This window comes from Bactrocera tryoni, chromosome 5 (assembly GCF_016617805.1).
Source record: "Bactrocera tryoni isolate S06 chromosome 5, CSIRO_BtryS06_freeze2, whole genome shotgun sequence".
NCBI classification, from domain to species: Eukaryota; Metazoa; Arthropoda; class Insecta; order Diptera; family Tephritidae; genus Bactrocera; species Bactrocera tryoni.
Window position 1 is genome coordinate 59,153,914 of NC_052503.1, and position 18,671 is coordinate 59,172,584.

An 18,671-nucleotide genomic window follows, 5' to 3' on the forward strand; every position below is an offset into this window, starting at 1 on the left:
CAGGGGCGATGGGCACATGCTGCTAATGTCAGCAGAGGGCTGCAGAAGAGGAAAGCTAATGTCGTCTCGACAGATGGAAGCACTAGCGGAAAGCACACCGCTAGCCCTTTTCCCAAGGGACGGCGCCACGAAGAGGATAAATTTCATAAAGAACTTTAGAGTTACTCTAGGCAGCAAGACAGAGTGAAATGATTTCATGCTGGAAATGCTGCTGAAAGACAGTACCATCCAGTGGTACATTGACGGCTCAAAAACACCGGAAGGTATTGGTGCAGGTATTGCGGGACCGCGTACCAAGCCGTCCATACCAATTGGACGCTTCCCAAGTCAGGCTGAAGTTTTTGCTATAAGTCAGTGCGTAGAAATTAACCTCCACCGCAACCTCCACCGCAACCAGCGCATGGCCATTCTCAGCGATAGTCAAGCGGCACTAAAAGCGGTCTCAGCATATGAGATCAAATCGTTTTTAGTAGACGAATGAAAGGCTGAACCGCTTTTCGTTGTGCAACCGGGTGCACCTAATCTGGGTGCCAGGGCATAAAGGGTTAGAAGGAAATGAGAGGGCCGACGATCTAGCCCGCTCTGCGGCAGCGTCCAAGATGATGGGACCAGAATCATGCATCGCGGTGGGATCCCACTCTCTTAGGGAGCTGCTCCGCATGGAAGAGAAAGCGGAGAGAGAACAGCGCTGGCAGCATGTAGGTATGCGCCATGCCAAGCTGCTTCTAGGGGGGTACAATCTCTCCTGGTTCAAAGAACTAATTAACCTCTCCCGTGACAAATTCAGCATCATCGACGCGCGCTACACAGGGCACTGCAAGCTCAGGAAGCGCTTGTCCAACATGGGCATAGTCTCCTGCGCTAACTGTCGGTTCTGCGACCTGGAACAAGAAACACCAGCACACCTAATTCTGGATTGAACAGTAATTTCCAGAAGAAGGTTTAAGGCCCTGGGTTCCATATACATTGACAGGGATCACGCCACCTCAGTAGCGCCTAGCAAACTCCTGGAACTTGGTGAATACACGTGATATAGGAGAGGGCACGATAGACCCTAGGTCGCGGTACAATACTCCACTAATAATAATATCTATCTATCTATCTAGCTTTAATTGACAAACCCGGTTTCGCTAAGATGTGGATAGCTTACTTACAGAAAGTCCCTACAAGATGGGTAATAGTTACGTAACTGGTCACCGATAGGTTATCAGTAAATAATGCCTTCGTTATACGATAGGTAATTTTTGTTCTGGCCTCGGGAAAAAGTAACCTTTCCTTTTTTTTCACTACACGTCGGTGTGATTAGCTTATTCGCTCTCTCTCATTGATTTTGAAATAGTTTTTTTGATAATTATTATGGTCATTCATTGGTCACAGAAAACTGGTTCAACGGTCATCGCGCAACTTGCTATGGGTTATTTGTTGGGTTATTCATTAGTCACCACTGTCTATCGTATCAATCAACTTTTTTATTCTGAATAAAACAATTGAATTTTTATATCTTTTTATTTAATTCTTTTTTGAAGTTTACATGTTTATACATAGCAGTTACATTTTTCCTTTCTATTTTTATAAATTTCCAGTAATTATTTAGGAATAGCTTTTAATTATTACCATTTATATATACATACATTACAAAATAAAATGTCCTTCTTGCAATCATTTTTACAAATTTTTCGCATTTGTTTTAGATTAGCTTTTAAATATCGATATTTATATATACATATATGTATATATTACAAACTGAATTTTCTTTTACAATAAATTTTTTGGAAACATTTAAGTATGATAATTACTATATTAACATTATTTTTTTTGGTAAAAAGTTTATATATGGTTTATATTGATATACTTCGTATAATTTACAATACTAAATAAATTAATTTCGCATTCGATGGAACGTTGAGCTGTACGAGATATACGACGACATTGACATAGCGAATTAAAAGACAGCGGCTATGCTGGCAAGGTCATGTTGTCCGAATGGACGAAAACACTCCAGCTCTGAAAGTATTCGACGCAGTGGCGCCGGGGGAAGCAGAGGAAGAGAAAGACCTCCACTCCGTTGGAAGGACCAAGTGGAAAAGGACCTGGCTAAGCTTGGAATATCCAATTGACGCCACGTAGCGAAAAGAAGAAACGACTGGCGCGCTGTTGTTAACTCGGCTATAATCGCTAATTAAGAAGAAGAAATAAATTAATTTACTAATTCTTAATATTCACAAAAATGGTACATTTGTAAGCTAAACTAACAATAACATATTAAATGAATTAATTTAGAGCTATTAGTATTGAGTTATTTAATAGCGGGATTCTGAACCAGTCTCTATTTGAGACATTTTGAGCTAAACCGTGCGATTCTGTACTGTGATACAATCTCAAGTCTCTGAATTTGAGATTTTAAGTTAGAGGCAATTTTTGAGATTTGAGACGATTTTACTATTCTGTAAGTAACAGTCACAAAATCTATTACATTACGAGACTAGAGAGTGGTTACAGAATCCCGTTATTTATTGAAACCGTAAATCACTTCTCAAAAATTAAAATAAATTATATATATACGGCAACACAGCAAGATCTACTCTGTTTTGAGTCAATGTAACCCTGATAAGTTATTGTCATTGAATGTCAGAACGTATAAAAGAGCTTCCAGTTTTCACCTGCATATCATTTTTCCGTGTAAAGACGGTTTTAAAATATATTTTAATTCTGCAATTAAATTACGCACTTTTGCCGGTTTTGCCTTTGTGATTCTTTAAACTGTTTGAAGCTACTCTTGGAAAATATGTCTAATCGTGACGCAGCCACAAACCAACTAATCGACTATAAAAATAATTTGTCGGTAAGTGTTGTGCTAATATCGAGATAAGGGTTTTATGAAGTTAAAATCACCTAATTTTAAAGATCAATTAAAATTTAGTTGGGTTTTCAGTGTATTTGGTAGATTTTATGGAAGGATATGTACTTATACTTCTGTACACTTTTTTTTGTCATTTTAACCCTTTAACTATGAATATTACAACTAAATTAAATATGTGTAGAGCTTCCGTTATATTTTAGGTATAGATTTTAGATCATTTTTTGAATTTAACATAATTATAATATTTAAATACGTATACTTTTCTTAACTTAAAAAAAAGTATGCATAACACTAGTTTTTATAACATCTGAGTTCCTATACACCATTGCTAATATTTATTCCCAAGCTTTAATTGAAGCTATTTAATATATTTATACGAAATTGGTCTTTTGTAAAGCCTTTTTTTTTAAATCCTCGCAAATTGCGATATGTATTATCACAATGTGCCTCTTAAAGCCCTAGGTGCGTCGTAAGACAGCCATTTTATCTACCAGCATATATATACGTAGGTATATACATATATATATTAGAAGTATATGTATAGGCATACATGCATTCTTTTTCGAAAGGCGTGATAACTATTGCAAAAGAATCAATTTTCGCACCTTAATAGTTTATTTTTTATTTTGGTAGAGCTTCGCAAAAATTCCTTTTAGATGTATAAGCTGATTTCTCTCGTGTTAATTGCTTGAATCTATTTTCCATTAACAGTCTAATTATGACTTGCAATTTATGCATACAAACACCACACTACTATTCCATACTTTGTCATTCATTAATATAAGTATATAATTTTGATTTCATAAGAACAATCAATGAAATAATAAAAATTGTAATCTTAACCTCCGTTTTTAACTTACAGCGGTTTTTATATACATATACTTATGTATATTTGCTGCTAACTTTTGGTTTTTGAATTATATGCATTTAATGTTTGAAAATTTAAAGTGCGTGTTTCTCCTTTTATATTCACTAGCACTTCATTTATTCGTTTATACCCATTTATTAATATGAAATAACAGTGCAAAAATAACTTTTATTTAATGTATAATCAATTATTTTTGTTCCCACAATAACAAAAGTGTTACGTTCTAGCATATAAACAGTCTTCTATATATGCATTTTACAAGGCCACCAAAATAAATAAAGAAAATAAATAATGCATCAAAGGCAGGAAGTAAATAGCTCATTATTATTTTCTTCATGTAGAATTCCTGTCAGCATTGGCGGTCTTCGGCCGCGCTTCAAAATATACCTTGGTTGGACCAAACGGCCTTAAAAAAATAACCCTGTTCGAACCAACACCAAGATTTATCTAAAGAAAACAAATTCTGAAAGATTTTGCGTTACTAATCACAATATAATGAATTTGTATTGACCGTATAATCCTTTTTTTTTATTTTTTTTTTCTTTCGTCTATAAGTTACTTTTACCATATACATAATAGCTCATGTGCCTTTTTGTTGTAGATGTGTTTGATACTTGTTAACGCCATATTTTCGCCGGAAAAATTCGATAAATTTCTAAAGTATAATTACTATAAATAGTAAATCCTTATAATATATGTACATATGTCTAGATATCATAAATTTAGTTTGGTAGGCATAAGGTTTTAAAAATTTTTTTAACAGGACCGCTGAATTGCGCTATTAGTTCAGTAGATACAGTAATGAACCTTGGGTTTTGTTGTTTTGTTTGTTGATATACCATATGTATGCTGAATTTTAGGGCGTTGTGAAAAACTTTTTTTATTCCTACTTTTGTGGTATTGTGTATCTGATACATTTTAAGAAAAAAATTTAAATATTAAATGTGCTTAAATCGGCTGTTAATAGCGGCTACTTCTGTTTACAACAGGATAACGACGCAAAACGCAGGTCTTATCTTGTACGTGCAGGGTTGCTATGCAATTAAAAATAGTTCCATAGGTACCGCATTCACCATACATTAATCCGATTCAAAACATCTGGAACTTTTTGGAAAATCGAATTCGAAAACATCGAATTTTATCAAAATAAGGCCAAAAAGCTGGATAATGTACTTAGTGGGACAAAATATCCGGAAATAATACATACATCGATGTCTAGGGACAATAATAGCAACAAAATGTAGGCCAAGAACCGCTAAAACTATTGTAATTACTTTTGATTTATATAAATAATCATTAGTGTACGTAAACTTTTTGATATAAATTATGTCCATTTTAAGCTTTAGCATTAATTTTTTTTATTTGCGTAAAAAAAAATATTTTGATATGCTAAATTTAATGTTAAATATATATCTTTTGAAATGGATAGAAAAAAACCACAAAATTTATTCATTTTATAACATACAAACGTTTCGTAATTTAATAGAACTAGGTGTATGTAAACCTTATTGGTCCATTGTATAAATTTTAAAGCTTATGATCAACCCTTTAATAAATTTTATGTCCATGTAATGCAAATTATTACTTTATTAAATTTATTATTTTGAATTACTTTGCTTATTTGTTCAATACTAGTTGGATATTACTTGTTATTTGAAGTTATATCAGTTATTGGGTAGTCGAAAAAGCCTTTTCGTATTACTAATAAAATTTTAATTAATTTATTTTATTTATAATAATAAATAAATAAACAAATATGTACCATTCTGGTCGACCACATTTTGCGATTTTCCGCTAGAGACATTAGTTCATCAGTGTAAAACTTTCATTAGTGTAAATCGAAATTTCGAAAGTTCCAGAACGAAAGCGAGTGAACCATTGTTGTGCTACACGTATTGATACAGCATCGTCTCCGTAAACTTCAGAAATTTCATTGGTGGCTTGCGTGGCATTCTTCCATTTTTATACAAAAATTTCAAAATATAGTTAGTTAAATGAAGCTTAAAATCTCAGATGCTCTTAAGATCCCTTATTAGATAAAGATCCGGACTAAGGCGGGGTCACTCTAACAATGGGTACGTTATTTTTTTCCATTAAATATTTGTGGGGACCATCAGGATCATGTAAGTTGATTTTTTCTTCCTCTGGGCCCGGGTTTGACTAGGAGTATGCGGGGCAACCTTGCTGCAAGGAGTTGTTCAGTGACAACACACTTAATCTAAATCTCACCTATCCTAACGGGTATTAGATCACGGAAAAAACAGGCCTTGGCCGGATAAAATTCAGGTCAATTCTGGTAACGTATAACCGGCTGTGGTGGAAATTCCTGTACGTAAAAAATAAACTAAGACGTCAACGTTTTTCGACACTTGAAGAGGCCGATGATACGATCAGAATTAGGGTTTTGAGATACCTCGATCACATTGACAAAAGTGCTTCGACTATTAGTCCAAACGCATACAAAAGTGTATAGATCTTAATGGAGAATCCCGAAATTTAAAACGCAATCCTTGTTAAATAATCAGCTCTTCCCAAAGGTTTACGGAAGAAGTCTGCATTCGCAGAAATCCTTTTAGAAAACGCAAAATTTTGTTAAGGGAAATAGATATACCGACCCGATCAATGCTAAAACTAAGTCGGTCAACTGATCAATTTCTCACAGGCGCATGATAGTATCTTTTTTAAAGATCAAAAAATGTTCACTGTTAAAAAAAATTTAATAAGGGAAATGACAAAATCTACGCAAAAACTTCCCAAGAGCAAAAAAAAATGTTATTCCATGGTCTCCATCCAGGTTCTATAATGGCGTTACACCTTTTCACTTCTGTAAAATAGGAGTTAAAACTGGTGTTTTAGAAGGAGTGGTAAAGCAGTAAGGCAAAACTATTTTCGGTAAAGAACATTGGATCTTCCACCAAGATTCTGCTCCAGTATTCGAGCAGCGTCGTCAATATCAAGAGAAACTGTGCGTGCTGCTATTAATCAATGTCCGAATCGTTTGAGGTCTTTTGTGAAAGTAAAATGTGACTATTTCGAATAAAATTTTGTATTTGTACATACATATGTATGTAGTAAACGTCAGTCATGCAGAAAATGTAGTTTTATTTTGTTGTACTCAAGTTTTAAGCTATGTGTCCAGAAGTTTTGCATTTATTGTTTAAGGGGTCTTTTAAATTATGTACACGTATTAATAAAAAAATATCCAGATAAAACTTTAATTGGTTTTCCTGGTCTTTATATGCAAAAATTCCATGTTAAAATTACGCATAAATGTGATTTAATTTGGTACAAGATATTACACTTAGTTCAAAGTGAAATAAGCAAAAATGTCAGATTTCCTCATATATCCTTGTGTTCTTATGCAAGTGCACACAATAATATAAACAGAAACCTGTTGAATATATACATATGTACATTCATCTATATACCCGTATGCCTTTGTGTAAAATACATGGTCATATGGTGAAACCTTTTTAAATTAAAGCAAATAATCAAATGTATTATACTATATATACGATGATGTAAAACCTTATGTGGTATATTTTAATAGTCATAGTTCCATTGAATGCGCAAATCAAAGCCACAAAAGGCACCTTCGAGTACTCTATATTTCAATGAAGCATGGCACAGTTTATACATATAAAAGTCAATGCACTTCATTCCACGATTGTAAAAACTGGTATGAAGTTATTTTCGTATAATCACATTGACTGCCAGTGGTGTATATGTGTAAGTAGAAATGCTAGTGTGCACTGCTATTGTTGCTGCTACAACTATACTATAACTCCTTTCAATTAGCTTAATGATTCACGAATTTGTTCGCGTCCGAGAACTGTACCCTGTATTCAGTATGTGTGTTAAAATAGTTTTCTTCCGATATGGCTTGTAATAGATGTTATAGGACTTGCTTTGAGAAACACATGGACATAATTACATAACATACCACACACTGTTAAAATTTGCAGTTTTGGCATTGTCAATGCACGCAATGAAATTTCGAATGGAATCACGTCTTTATAAAATTACATACACATGTATATATGTATATATGTATATAAGAACATGCCTATGCGTACTTAGTCGCAACGAAATTGGTTTTACTACAGCTAATTATTTGCATTTTGACGCATTTGATTGAATTTGGCGAGTATGGTAAATTACCTAACTACGATGCTACATATAAGTATTTAAAAGTTTAAATTTCAGAATACAACCTGTTTATCAACGGTGTAACCTTCGGCTGTTGTTCAATTACATTTACAACTTTAAACAATTTGCATCATTTTCTGTACATACGTACATACATACATATGTATATGTAAAGTAGTACATATTACAGTTAATTATAAATTTTGAGCGAAGTAAAAATAATAAAACAATGAGGTACACTGGACTGAGTTGCACCGAAGTTGATAAACCCAGCATTACACATTTTAATGGGTGAAATAAAATGAAATAATACAAAATTTTATAAGTTAAAATTCTATATCGCACCAGCACTGCTGACGTTTATTTTAAATTACTACAATATACTATATAATGCATATATGTATATATGTATGTATACTGTGTCGGAAATGGAGGCATTAATTGCGTATTAGATACAATCTAAAATATGGAAAAACATATACATACAACATGTACATATGTATGTACATGGTACATTCGTATAAACAATTTTCAGTATTTCTTTGATTTATTTCCAAATACTAGCATTTATTGTTATAAAGTGAAATTATATCTTACTAATATATGTACGTATTTAGCGGCTTAAACAATAAGCTAGAAAATGAGAATATTTGTTATAAGATTTTAATAAAATCGAAGTACAAATGTTTCGTTACATTTTTGCAATGAAAATACAATTTTACCTTAATAATTTACAAAAAATTGCACAAACATTAATATTTATAAAATTAATTATTTCTGCAAGAGACCAAGTTAAAAAATATATAGTATAATTCTTTATAGATAACATTTTCCAGTACTTTTAAATGAACTTTGTATTAACGGCAACGCTTCTAGCCTTGAACTTATGAAAGATGAATGCAGAGCACAAAGTCAAAGCGAGATATTGAATTTTAGTATTGGATTTGAAATGCATGCAAACAAACGTATGTACGTTTGTACCTAAATGTGTATTTATACATATATGTAGGTATAGAATTATCACTCAGAGGACATATTCATAAATATGTAAATAGAAGGTTGGGTGTGTAATGAACACCACTCTTATCTTAATGTTTTCAATGTATTATCTGAACATGTTATCTGCCAAAATAAGCAAAAAGCATTGATATGGAGGTGGAAAAAATAAATTTTTATTTTAGATTTTAATCACAAATTTAAGTATTGTATAATGTATGTGTGTTTAATTTCGTACATATGTATGTACAGTTGTGGTTAAAATAACAGTAGTAAAGAAATAAAGAAAATGTCGGTTTGTTATTTGCTAAATTTTTATTTTGCAACTTTTGATATTTAGTATTATTTGATCATGTTTAATTTCGAATTAATTAAATTAATAATAATATAAAGACTGTCAAAATAATAGTAAATATAATTCAGATGAGTAAAAATGTTTCTGGTACTAATTTAAAAATTAAAGATTTTCATAGCAAAATTAACTTAAGTATATGACAAACTAAATAATTCTTAGTAACGTGTACTTTGTTGGCTTTTACAATGTATTGAAACAATAAGTTTTTCCAATCGTTCGATTGTTATTGAGTTTCATGCACGCCCAAGAGTTTCTCAAAGTTGATTATTATTAGTCGGATTAGCATCGGCAACCACAAATTCTATAGGGTAGAGATTTGGAGATTGTGCAGGCCACTCTAATCCTACTTTTCTAAAACCACTGCTGGGCCAACTTGCTTGTGTGCTTTGTGTCGTTGTTGAAAGACCCAAAATAGCGGCATTTTTTCACGGGAATATGGTAGCATTACTTCCTGTAAAATTCGAACATACACAGTACGATTCATGGTTTCTTTAATCCAATATATCGGTCCAACTATATAAATTTAAAAACATGCCCAAACTTCCCATATTTAATTATTTTGGTGGTGTATTTTTGATTGCACTCCGAGTTGGTTAGTCATCTTATTGATATTGACGAGATCCCATTGCACCGTATAGCACGATTATGGATTTATCTGTCCATCAAATGTTTCATCATTTCGCTAGGGGCCTATCAAAGTGCATTTGCTAACTTCAGCCTTTGAGCCGCATGTTTTTTTGATAACAATGGCACATTTCTTGGGCTTTGATTTTCTAAATTACAATCTACGAATTGTTTCTACACTTCTGTCCAGAACCAGTTCTTTTTTTAATTTACGTTGCAGGTGCAAAAGAATTCTGCTTTGATAATATTAGTAATATTAGAGGGTTGGGTTTAGTATCGCGCCGGTTAATTTTGGCTCACTGTACCTAAACGAGACAACCGAATTGAAAATTTTAAACACGAATGTATGCTTAAATTATCAAACTTTATTTTAAAACATATTTTATAAAAATCGGTTCACAAATTTTTACACAAATTCACTTTAAAAAATGCTATTTTTTGCAAATTTCTCAATATATGCTAGTGTATTTTCACCTGTTGTGCATCGTACCAAACCAATTATGGATAACTAGTAATGTTTTTAATTACTTTTGATTGTTAATTTCTTTGTAAATCTTTAAATAAAATACACCTTTTTCTGCATTGAGTTCAATAATGCGAAAAACCAAAATGACTGCCTAATTTCAACTGTCAAATTACCGAGAAAGCACGAACAAAAGGGAATAAATTAAACCCAGTTAGCAATAAATGTATGAAGTGAACGCGAAAAGGTGTTCAATGCTAAAATACTGTGGATGGCGTAGCCGGTGTTGGACCGGCCAGGGTTATTTTTTTAAAGCGCGGCCGAAGGCCGCCAACGCAAAAAGGAGTTCTATGCGAAAAAAATTCTGAAACACCCGGGTGTTGGACCGACCAGGGTTATTTTTTTTGAAGCGCGGCCGAAGGCCGCCCACGCAAAAAGGAGTTCTATGCGAAAAAAATCTGATACACCCGGGTGTTGGACCGACCAGGGTTATTTTTTTTGAAGCGCGGCCGAAGGCCGCCCACGCAAAAAGGAGTTCTATGCGAAAAAAATCTGATACACCCGGGTGTTGGACCGACCAGGGTTATTTTTTGAAGCATTAATAGATAATTTGTACCATTAATAGATGCAATTAAATATGTATATACATTGCACTGAAACATTTTGGTTTTCTTTATTTTGAATTATTGTCCATACAAAAATGTTGGCTGGGTTGCATTGGTTTCAGTTTGTATGGAAAAATGAGCAGAAACACTGATTTTTGGTCATTTTCAAAGGGCTCCCTACAGATCTATAGGGGCTCTAGGGGGTCGAGGGGGTCGAGGGGAAGTTTATTAAAAAGTTCAAATCTTCCTCTTTCCGATAAGGGGGCGTGAGGGGGGGGGGGGGGTAGCCCCCCCTGTTTTTCTCCATAAACGATACTAAACCGGCGCGATACTAAACATTTCCCATAAATATTAGATATTAGTAAGATTAGATAATATTAATTAGCCTCTTTGTCAGTTATTTCCCGAAGACGTCCACGTGTTCCAGGATTCAGTTTGTATTTTAGGGCTATTCGAATCATCATATGTAGGTGAACAACCAAATAATTTTTTAACTTCTTTATAAAATTAATAAAAAACTCAATACTTTTCTGAAAATTGGTTATCAAACTACATATTTTATTTTTGTGTTTTGATAGCTTAATCTATGCACTACTATTATTTTGACTGTCTTAATAGCTCACACTTATGGAAATAAAGGAAATTTTAATAGCAAGTGCTAATCTACATAGTTAAAGTTGTACTTTTTATACATAATAGTGCTTTGAGCACAACATCAAGCAGATAAAGCAACATAAAAAATTATAAACGTAAAGCTATATGCCGTTTCCACGAAAGTCGGGTAACCGGACGGACGAATTTTTATCCGGCCAAGAACTGCCAACTCGGCATAATGCTGGAGCTATAACAACCACTAAGCTACATGCATGTCCGTATCCCGAATAATTTGGGCATACATACTTTCTTATGTATGTACATTTGAAAACAATTAGTATAAATTTACATATATATGTATATACAGCTGCGAGCAGTGAAATAGTAGTGGGTGTTAGAGCTTTACATATCTGTGAGTTATGTAAAATGCCAAACAATTTAAACATCCATTGAAATGCAAAAGTGGATCATATTTTCCAGGCTATGTTTATTACTAAAAATATTTTGATTTGAATATGTATAAGATATGTTTATTTACAAAGATGTGTTTATGTATGAAAATTTTGGGGAGCAGTAAAATAGTAGTAAAGTACTAAAAAATTTTTTTAAAAAATACTGAAGGATTTTTGCAAGTTTCGTCTATAGGAGATCTTAGTACTTGGTAGCATGGCCATGATTTTTGATAACAGCAATATATCGCTTCATCAGAGAATCTACGAGACTGTGGCATCTTTTCAGTGGTATGCTCTGCCATGATTGCTGCACTACGGCCCACAACTCGTTGTTGTTTTTGTGTTTATCCTTCCACACGGCTTTCTTGACATCTGCCCAACGGTTTTCAATAGGATTGAGGCCAGGGGATTGAGCTGGCCTATCCATGACTTCAACTCCATTGACCCGAAACCACTTTTTTACCACCCTACTGGTGTGCTTCGGGTCATTATCCTGATGAAATATCATTTTCAGCGGCATGTCCTCTACAGCAAATGGTATCATAATATGCTGCATTATATCCCCGTATGTGTATCGGTCCATTATGCCAGTAATCTTGTGAATTGGGACTACACAAAAAAATTGGGCCTGTAAGAAAAACAGCTCAAACCATGATATTCAAACCGCTATGCTTCAAAGTTTTTGTGCTGAATCTGGATTCGTACTCTGCATTAGGGGAGCATCTTAGATACTGACGGGACCCTTTACCACCGTATAGAACAACTTTCGACACGTCTGTCCACAAGATGTTGCGCCATTTCTCAATCGGCCAATTCAGGTGTCCTTTGGCGAATTTAAGACGTGTTGCTACATGATTTTTTTTTTTAATAACGGTACTTTTCGAGGACAGCGGACATATAAATTATGTTCATGTAGAAGTCTTCTCACTGTATGAACACCGCAGGCCAGGTTAAGTTCATTCCAAATCTCCATAGCTGACATTCTAGGTCGAGTCTTGGCACATCTTACAACTATTCGTGTAGAATTCTCAGAAAGAATCCATCTTGCGCCCCTTTTTCGCCTTTTTTTATAAATAATTGCATTGCGAACCATTGTGGCTTCACACCCTACAAGTCTTTCCACTCCATTGTAGGATTTACCGTTGTTTATGACAGATTGAATCCATTCTCGTTTTTCTTCACTACAGTGCTTCCCGCGGTCCAATAAAAGGAGCAAAATCATAGATTTTTTTGCTTTTTGCATTGAATAATAAATAAAATATTAGGAAACTTACTTTTTATTTGATAAAATTAAATTTTTTTTAGTAAAAATTATCTGTTTGTAATCAGCTCACCGTTCACTACTATTCTATTGCTCGCTTATAAAAACAGATATTCCAATAAAACTGGCTCTAAAAAAGTAACGGTAAGTGTTTCACACTTATTGTTGTGAATAACAGGACCGTTATACTTCAGAGAATATAACTAAAATAATGATCGACGGCAATATCATAAAATAAACAAAATTTAAAGCAAAACTCTCTTGGCCAATAGGCACTACTATTTCAATGCTCGCAACTGTACATGTATTCGTATTGTATTTATATATAAAAATTACTTGTCACGTTGTTTGTCTGCGATGGACCCCTAAACTACTGAACCAATTTACTAAAACTTAGATAGGATAGTCAAAACAATTCATAAATTAGAAATACAGTGAAAGCTGCATTAAATGGACGCTCTATTAAGAGGACATCTCCATTAATATATTGACCGTTCCCACAATTTGTTGATATTTATTACGTACAATCTATTAAGCGGTCAACTCTAATAACTGGACAGAAAGGCTGGTTCGTCTGTGTTTGTTTATGGGATATTTCCCTGTATATATTTCTAAACGTACGCATGTATTCACAATCCTCAAAAAAATATAATATAGTTGAACTTCAATAACTCAAACTTCTATAACTTGAACTCTTGAATTAACAATAGAAGTCAAATTGCATACGAATTTTCAGCCATAACTCGAAGTTTTTTGTGGATTATTGTGATTCGAGTTAGGAAAGTTCAAATGTTTAGCAGCCATTTGTCACTTAAGTTCTTAGCCAAGATTCCTTCTTTCGGTAAAACGTTTTTTTTTTTTTTTTGGACTGACAGATGCTTTAACCTAAGTGAGAAAACAGCCTTAAGTTCCTTTTTTTCATTTATTTGTATGAACATATTCAAAATTAAACCTCAAGTAAAATCACCTGGATTCTTGTACCGTTAAAAACGGTTTCGCCTTTATTCGTTGACATTTTCACTGTATTGAATAGTTTATTATATGAATAATAGTATAAAATATATACCACAGCAACGCGTGGCCGATCCTTTATTATAATATATATTTGAATATTAAAATTTCATTCCTTAGTTATACTCATTCTTCTTAGTTTTATTGCATTTAATTAATTATTTTTGTTTTTGATACTTTTTTCTGTTTAGAAACCTCCTGGCACAATTACGACAGGAGCTGGGAATCCTGTTGGTATTAAGGATGCCACGCTGACTGTGGGGCCAAGGGGTCCAGTATTGTTGCAGGATGTCAAGTTTTTAGATGAAATGGCTGCTTTCGACCGTGAACGTATACCAGAGCGTGTTGTTCATGCCAAAGGTGCCGGTGCATTTGGATATTTTGAAGTAACACATGATATTACAAAATATTGCGCGGCTAAGGTATTTGAGAAGGTACATAAACGTACGCCGATTGCTGTGCGTTTTTCCACTGTGGGTGGAGAAAGTGGATCAGCTGATACCGCTCGTGATCCACGCGGTTTTGCTGTAAAATTTTATACTGAAGACGGTATTTGGGATTTGGTGGGCAATAACACACCCATTTTCTTTATTCGCGATCCGATTTTGTTCCCCAGCTTTATCCACACCCAGAAGCGTAATCCGCAAACTCATTTGAAAGATCCTGATATGTTCTGGGACTTTTTAACTCTTCGGCCGGAAAGTACTCACCAGGTATAAAGGAAACATATGAAAATATAAGTAAAGAAGGGCTAAATTCGGGTGTAACCGATATTTTATACTTTCGCAATTTGCCTAGGTTAAAGTGGGAGAAATAATTCGATCTACTATATTTGATTAACCGTTATTTTCGGTAAACAGTCAGTTATAGGCTCTCAGTGTCTGCGAACTTGATAACTTATGGTCTTATTTCGACCATTTTGAGACGTTAGATGTCATAACTTTATGGAATTATTTGTATAAAGTTTTCTTCCGATAACTCCATTGTGGTTTGGGTAGTATACTGTAAAATGAACGATATGTACGGAATTTGAAATTTCGCTATATAGAGTGTAGGCGTGATTGTATTTCGATTTCGCCTAATTTTTTACTAAGATAACGTCGACATTATTGTGCAAATTAGTCAAAAACTTCCTGAGGTATAGTTTTTCACCTCAAGATGGGCGGTGTCACGTCCATTGTTCAAATCTTATAACGGCACCTATGGAGCCCTTTAATATATCATCTTGCCGACATTATATATTAAATAGTGCCCATGCTCACTTTGATTAATTTCCAGCCTACAGGTGCTTCTTACTACTGCGATACCTTGTACCAAATGACAATTTTGAGCTTAGTTATTGCCGTTATATGTTTTCGCTTAGCGGAATTTGTGGGTGTGGCAATAGTCCAATAATTCTAATGTATAATAAAAAGTAGTAAAGTAATTTAGTAAATTTTCTTCAAGATATCTAAATTTGTACCCGAGTTATCGCTTCCACAGACAGACAGACAGTCATTCCGAAGCCAACTGGTCTTGTCATTCGGATCATTTATTTATATATGTATGTATAAATCCATATCTATCTTGATTAGTTTAAGTGTTACAAACAAACGTTAGAAGTAACATGTTGCGAAAGTATATTCGTCGTTTCGCACAGAAGTTAACTGATCAATTAACCGGAGTTTGTTCGATTAAAGCGTTAATTTAGATTGATTTACTTTTCAAAATAAAATGATTAATTTACTGCATTCATTTTTAATCGCATTTTAGTAGAGTTGAAACTGAAATGCAACTCTGCGGGTAGTTCTCCAGGTTGTAAAATTGGTTTTGTGGATTGATAAAATAGCAATCAGTTTATGAATTTTAATCAATAGAAAAAACACAAAATGAAAAACAAAATCATATATAACAGGTGATCGTTAAACGAGCTTACCGTTAATCCAGTTGACGGCTTTGTGAAAGGCAAAAATTGGTTTCTTGATTATAATCTGAATGTACTAAATTAATTCGGCTGTGTGTAAAGGCTATACAAATGTTATACTTAATTACATAATCGGATGTCTTTGCAGGTGTCCTTTTTGTTTGGCGATCGAGGTATTCCCGATGGTTATCGCCATATGAATGGTTATGGTTCTCATACCTTCAAGTTGGTAAATTGCAAAGGTGAGCCTATCTATGCCAAGTTTCACTACAAAACTGATCAAGGAATCAAGAATCTCGACCCTAAGATTGCTCAAGAGTTGGCAGCAACTGATCCAGATTATAGTATTCGTGATCTATACAATGCTATTAAGAATGGCAATTATCCCAGTTGGACATGGTATCTGCAAGTGATGACATTTGACCAAGCTAAGAAATTTAAATATAATCCTTTTGATGTGACAAAAGTGTGGAGCCATAAGGATTTCCCACTTATCCAATTTGGCAAGATGGTACTTGATAGAAATCCGACCAATTACTTTGCTGAAGTTGAACAAATTGCCTTTAGTCCAGCGCATTTGGTCCCAGGCATCGAACCATCACCAGATAAGATGTTGCAAGGTCGACTTTTCTCGTACTCCGATACACATAGACATCGTTTGGGCCCTAATTATTTGCAGATCCCGGTGAATTGTCCTTATCGTGTTAGTGTAACTAACTATCAACGCGATGGCGCAATGCGTGTTAACGATAATCAAGGTGGTGCTCCTAATTATTTCCCGAACTCGTTTTCTGGACCAGACGAAAGTGCTCGTGCAAAGAGCCTTATGCCGTGTTGCCCTGTGCAGGGCGAGGTTTATCGCTTCACCAGCGGCTTCACCGAGGATAACTACAGCCAGGTGACAGATTTTTGGGTTTATGTTTTAGATGAGAAAGCACGTCAGCGTTTGGTAGCTAATATTGTAGACAATTTGAGTAATGCCAGTCAATTTATTCAGGAGCGCGCTGTTAAGAACTTTACTTTAGTTCATGCTGACTTTGGTAGAATGCTTACTGAAGGTTTAAACCTGGCCAAATCTGCCAAAATTTAAAGAACTAAAATTTTCATTGTATCTGCATTGTTTTCACTTTTTACATTGTTATACATGTAATAACCACTTGTTTTGAGGTTACTGGTCGTTTTGAGAAACTTGTTCTTGAAATATTATTACTACATCAAGGTATCCAGTCTGCCAAATGGCAAAACCATTATATTCTTTATTTTTACTGGATAAAAAACGTTATTTGAAATTCAAATTGTATTATTGTTAAATGGTTAACACGTTAAAAATTAAATACTTATAATCTTTTAGGAGAAGATTAGGAGGCCTTATTATGTTGTTTATGTAATAACATCGCAATTCCTTTATGTTTATATAATCATATTATTATATAATATTCTGTGTTTAAACAATATACATATATGATTTTTTACTTATTCAATAAAATTTGATACTTTCATAAAATAAAAATATATTACAGTTTTTATTTGCAATAATAACGAGAGTAGTACTAACTTACATTCACTAAATTTCGATGAAACTTTTTTTGCTCTTAAATATTACATAGTATACTTTGAAGGAGGGTTGCGAATTTTATAATTAAAAAATGTTCCATTAAAAATTAAATTTTCATTTTTTAATCTAGATTTTTATTTTTTAAATACGACACTACATAGTATTATAGTTTTGTTCACCTAACGCTTATACGTATCACCTAAAACTAATCGAGATAGTTATAACATATATATAAATGATCAGGATGACGAGAAAAGTTGAAATCCGGGTGATTGTCTGTCTGTCCGTCCGTCCGTTCAAGCAAGCTGTGACTTGAGTAATAACTATAGGCACATGTGCGTTAATTATTTGGAAAAATCTCTTAGCACACCTTTCCGGCACTGTAAACTTATGTCCACTCGGCAAAATTCTGCAACAACAACACATCCCCACGACAGTTGGGTCTACGTAACCGGAGCGGACTTTGATTTTTTGTACAGCCAGGACTGCCAACTCGGCAGAATTCTGCCGCTACAACAACAGCAAAAACTCTAAAAATTAATGACATCGGAAGATAACCCCGTCCACTGCCCGTGTAACGGCACTGTTAAAAACTACTGAAAGCGCGATAAATCAATAACTAAATACGACAGAGGCATACAATTTTACATCCGAGATGGTGGCACCGCCCACTTTTAGGTGAAATCACATATATCGGGACCCGCCCAAACGAGTTAACCAAATTTGGTGTATGACATTCTTCTCACATTCCTATGTATGCGAAAATGAGGGAAATTGAACAACCACGCCTACTTCCCATATCACAATTTTAAATTCTATTTGATTATTACTTTTTCGGGATACAACTTTGCTCAAATACTGCCTTTGAAATGTGCCAAATCGAACCGAAACTATTCAAGCCCTTGTTACCGAATAGTTAAACTTTCGCATAGCACGCTTGAGAGGGGCTTAATCTGAAAGTTTAGTTTTCTCATT

General features: G+C 34.1%; 1 protein-coding gene across 1 annotated transcript; it reads left to right on the forward strand.

Annotated features, from left to right (window-relative positions):
* The first annotated feature begins 2,638 nt into the window (after window positions 1–2,638).
* LOC120777191 (catalase) lies at window positions 2,639–17,511 on the forward strand. Its single transcript, XM_040108360.1, has 3 exons — window positions 2,639–2,842; window positions 14,430–14,951; window positions 16,290–17,511. Exons 1-3 carry the CDS (start codon window positions 2,786–2,788, stop codon window positions 17,229–17,231), a joined length of 1,521 nt encoding a protein of 506 aa, XP_039964294.1. The 5' UTR covers window positions 2,639–2,785; the 3' UTR covers window positions 17,232–17,511.
* Window positions 17,512–18,671: the final 1,160 nt, after the last annotated feature.

Excerpts from the sequence above, each read along its gene's own strand:
- LOC120777191 (XM_040108360.1), top strand. The coding sequence starts at position 2,786 with ATGTCTAATCGTGACGCAGCCACAAACCAACTAATCGACTATAAAAAT. Across the intron at positions 2,843-14,429 it reads ACTATAAAAATAATTTGTCG|AAACCTCCTGGCACAATTAC; the intron begins GTAAGTGTTGTG and ends TTTTCTGTTTAG. Across the intron at positions 14,952-16,289 it reads GGCCGGAAAGTACTCACCAG|GTGTCCTTTTTGTTTGGCGA; the intron begins GTATAAAGGAAA and ends ATGTCTTTGCAG.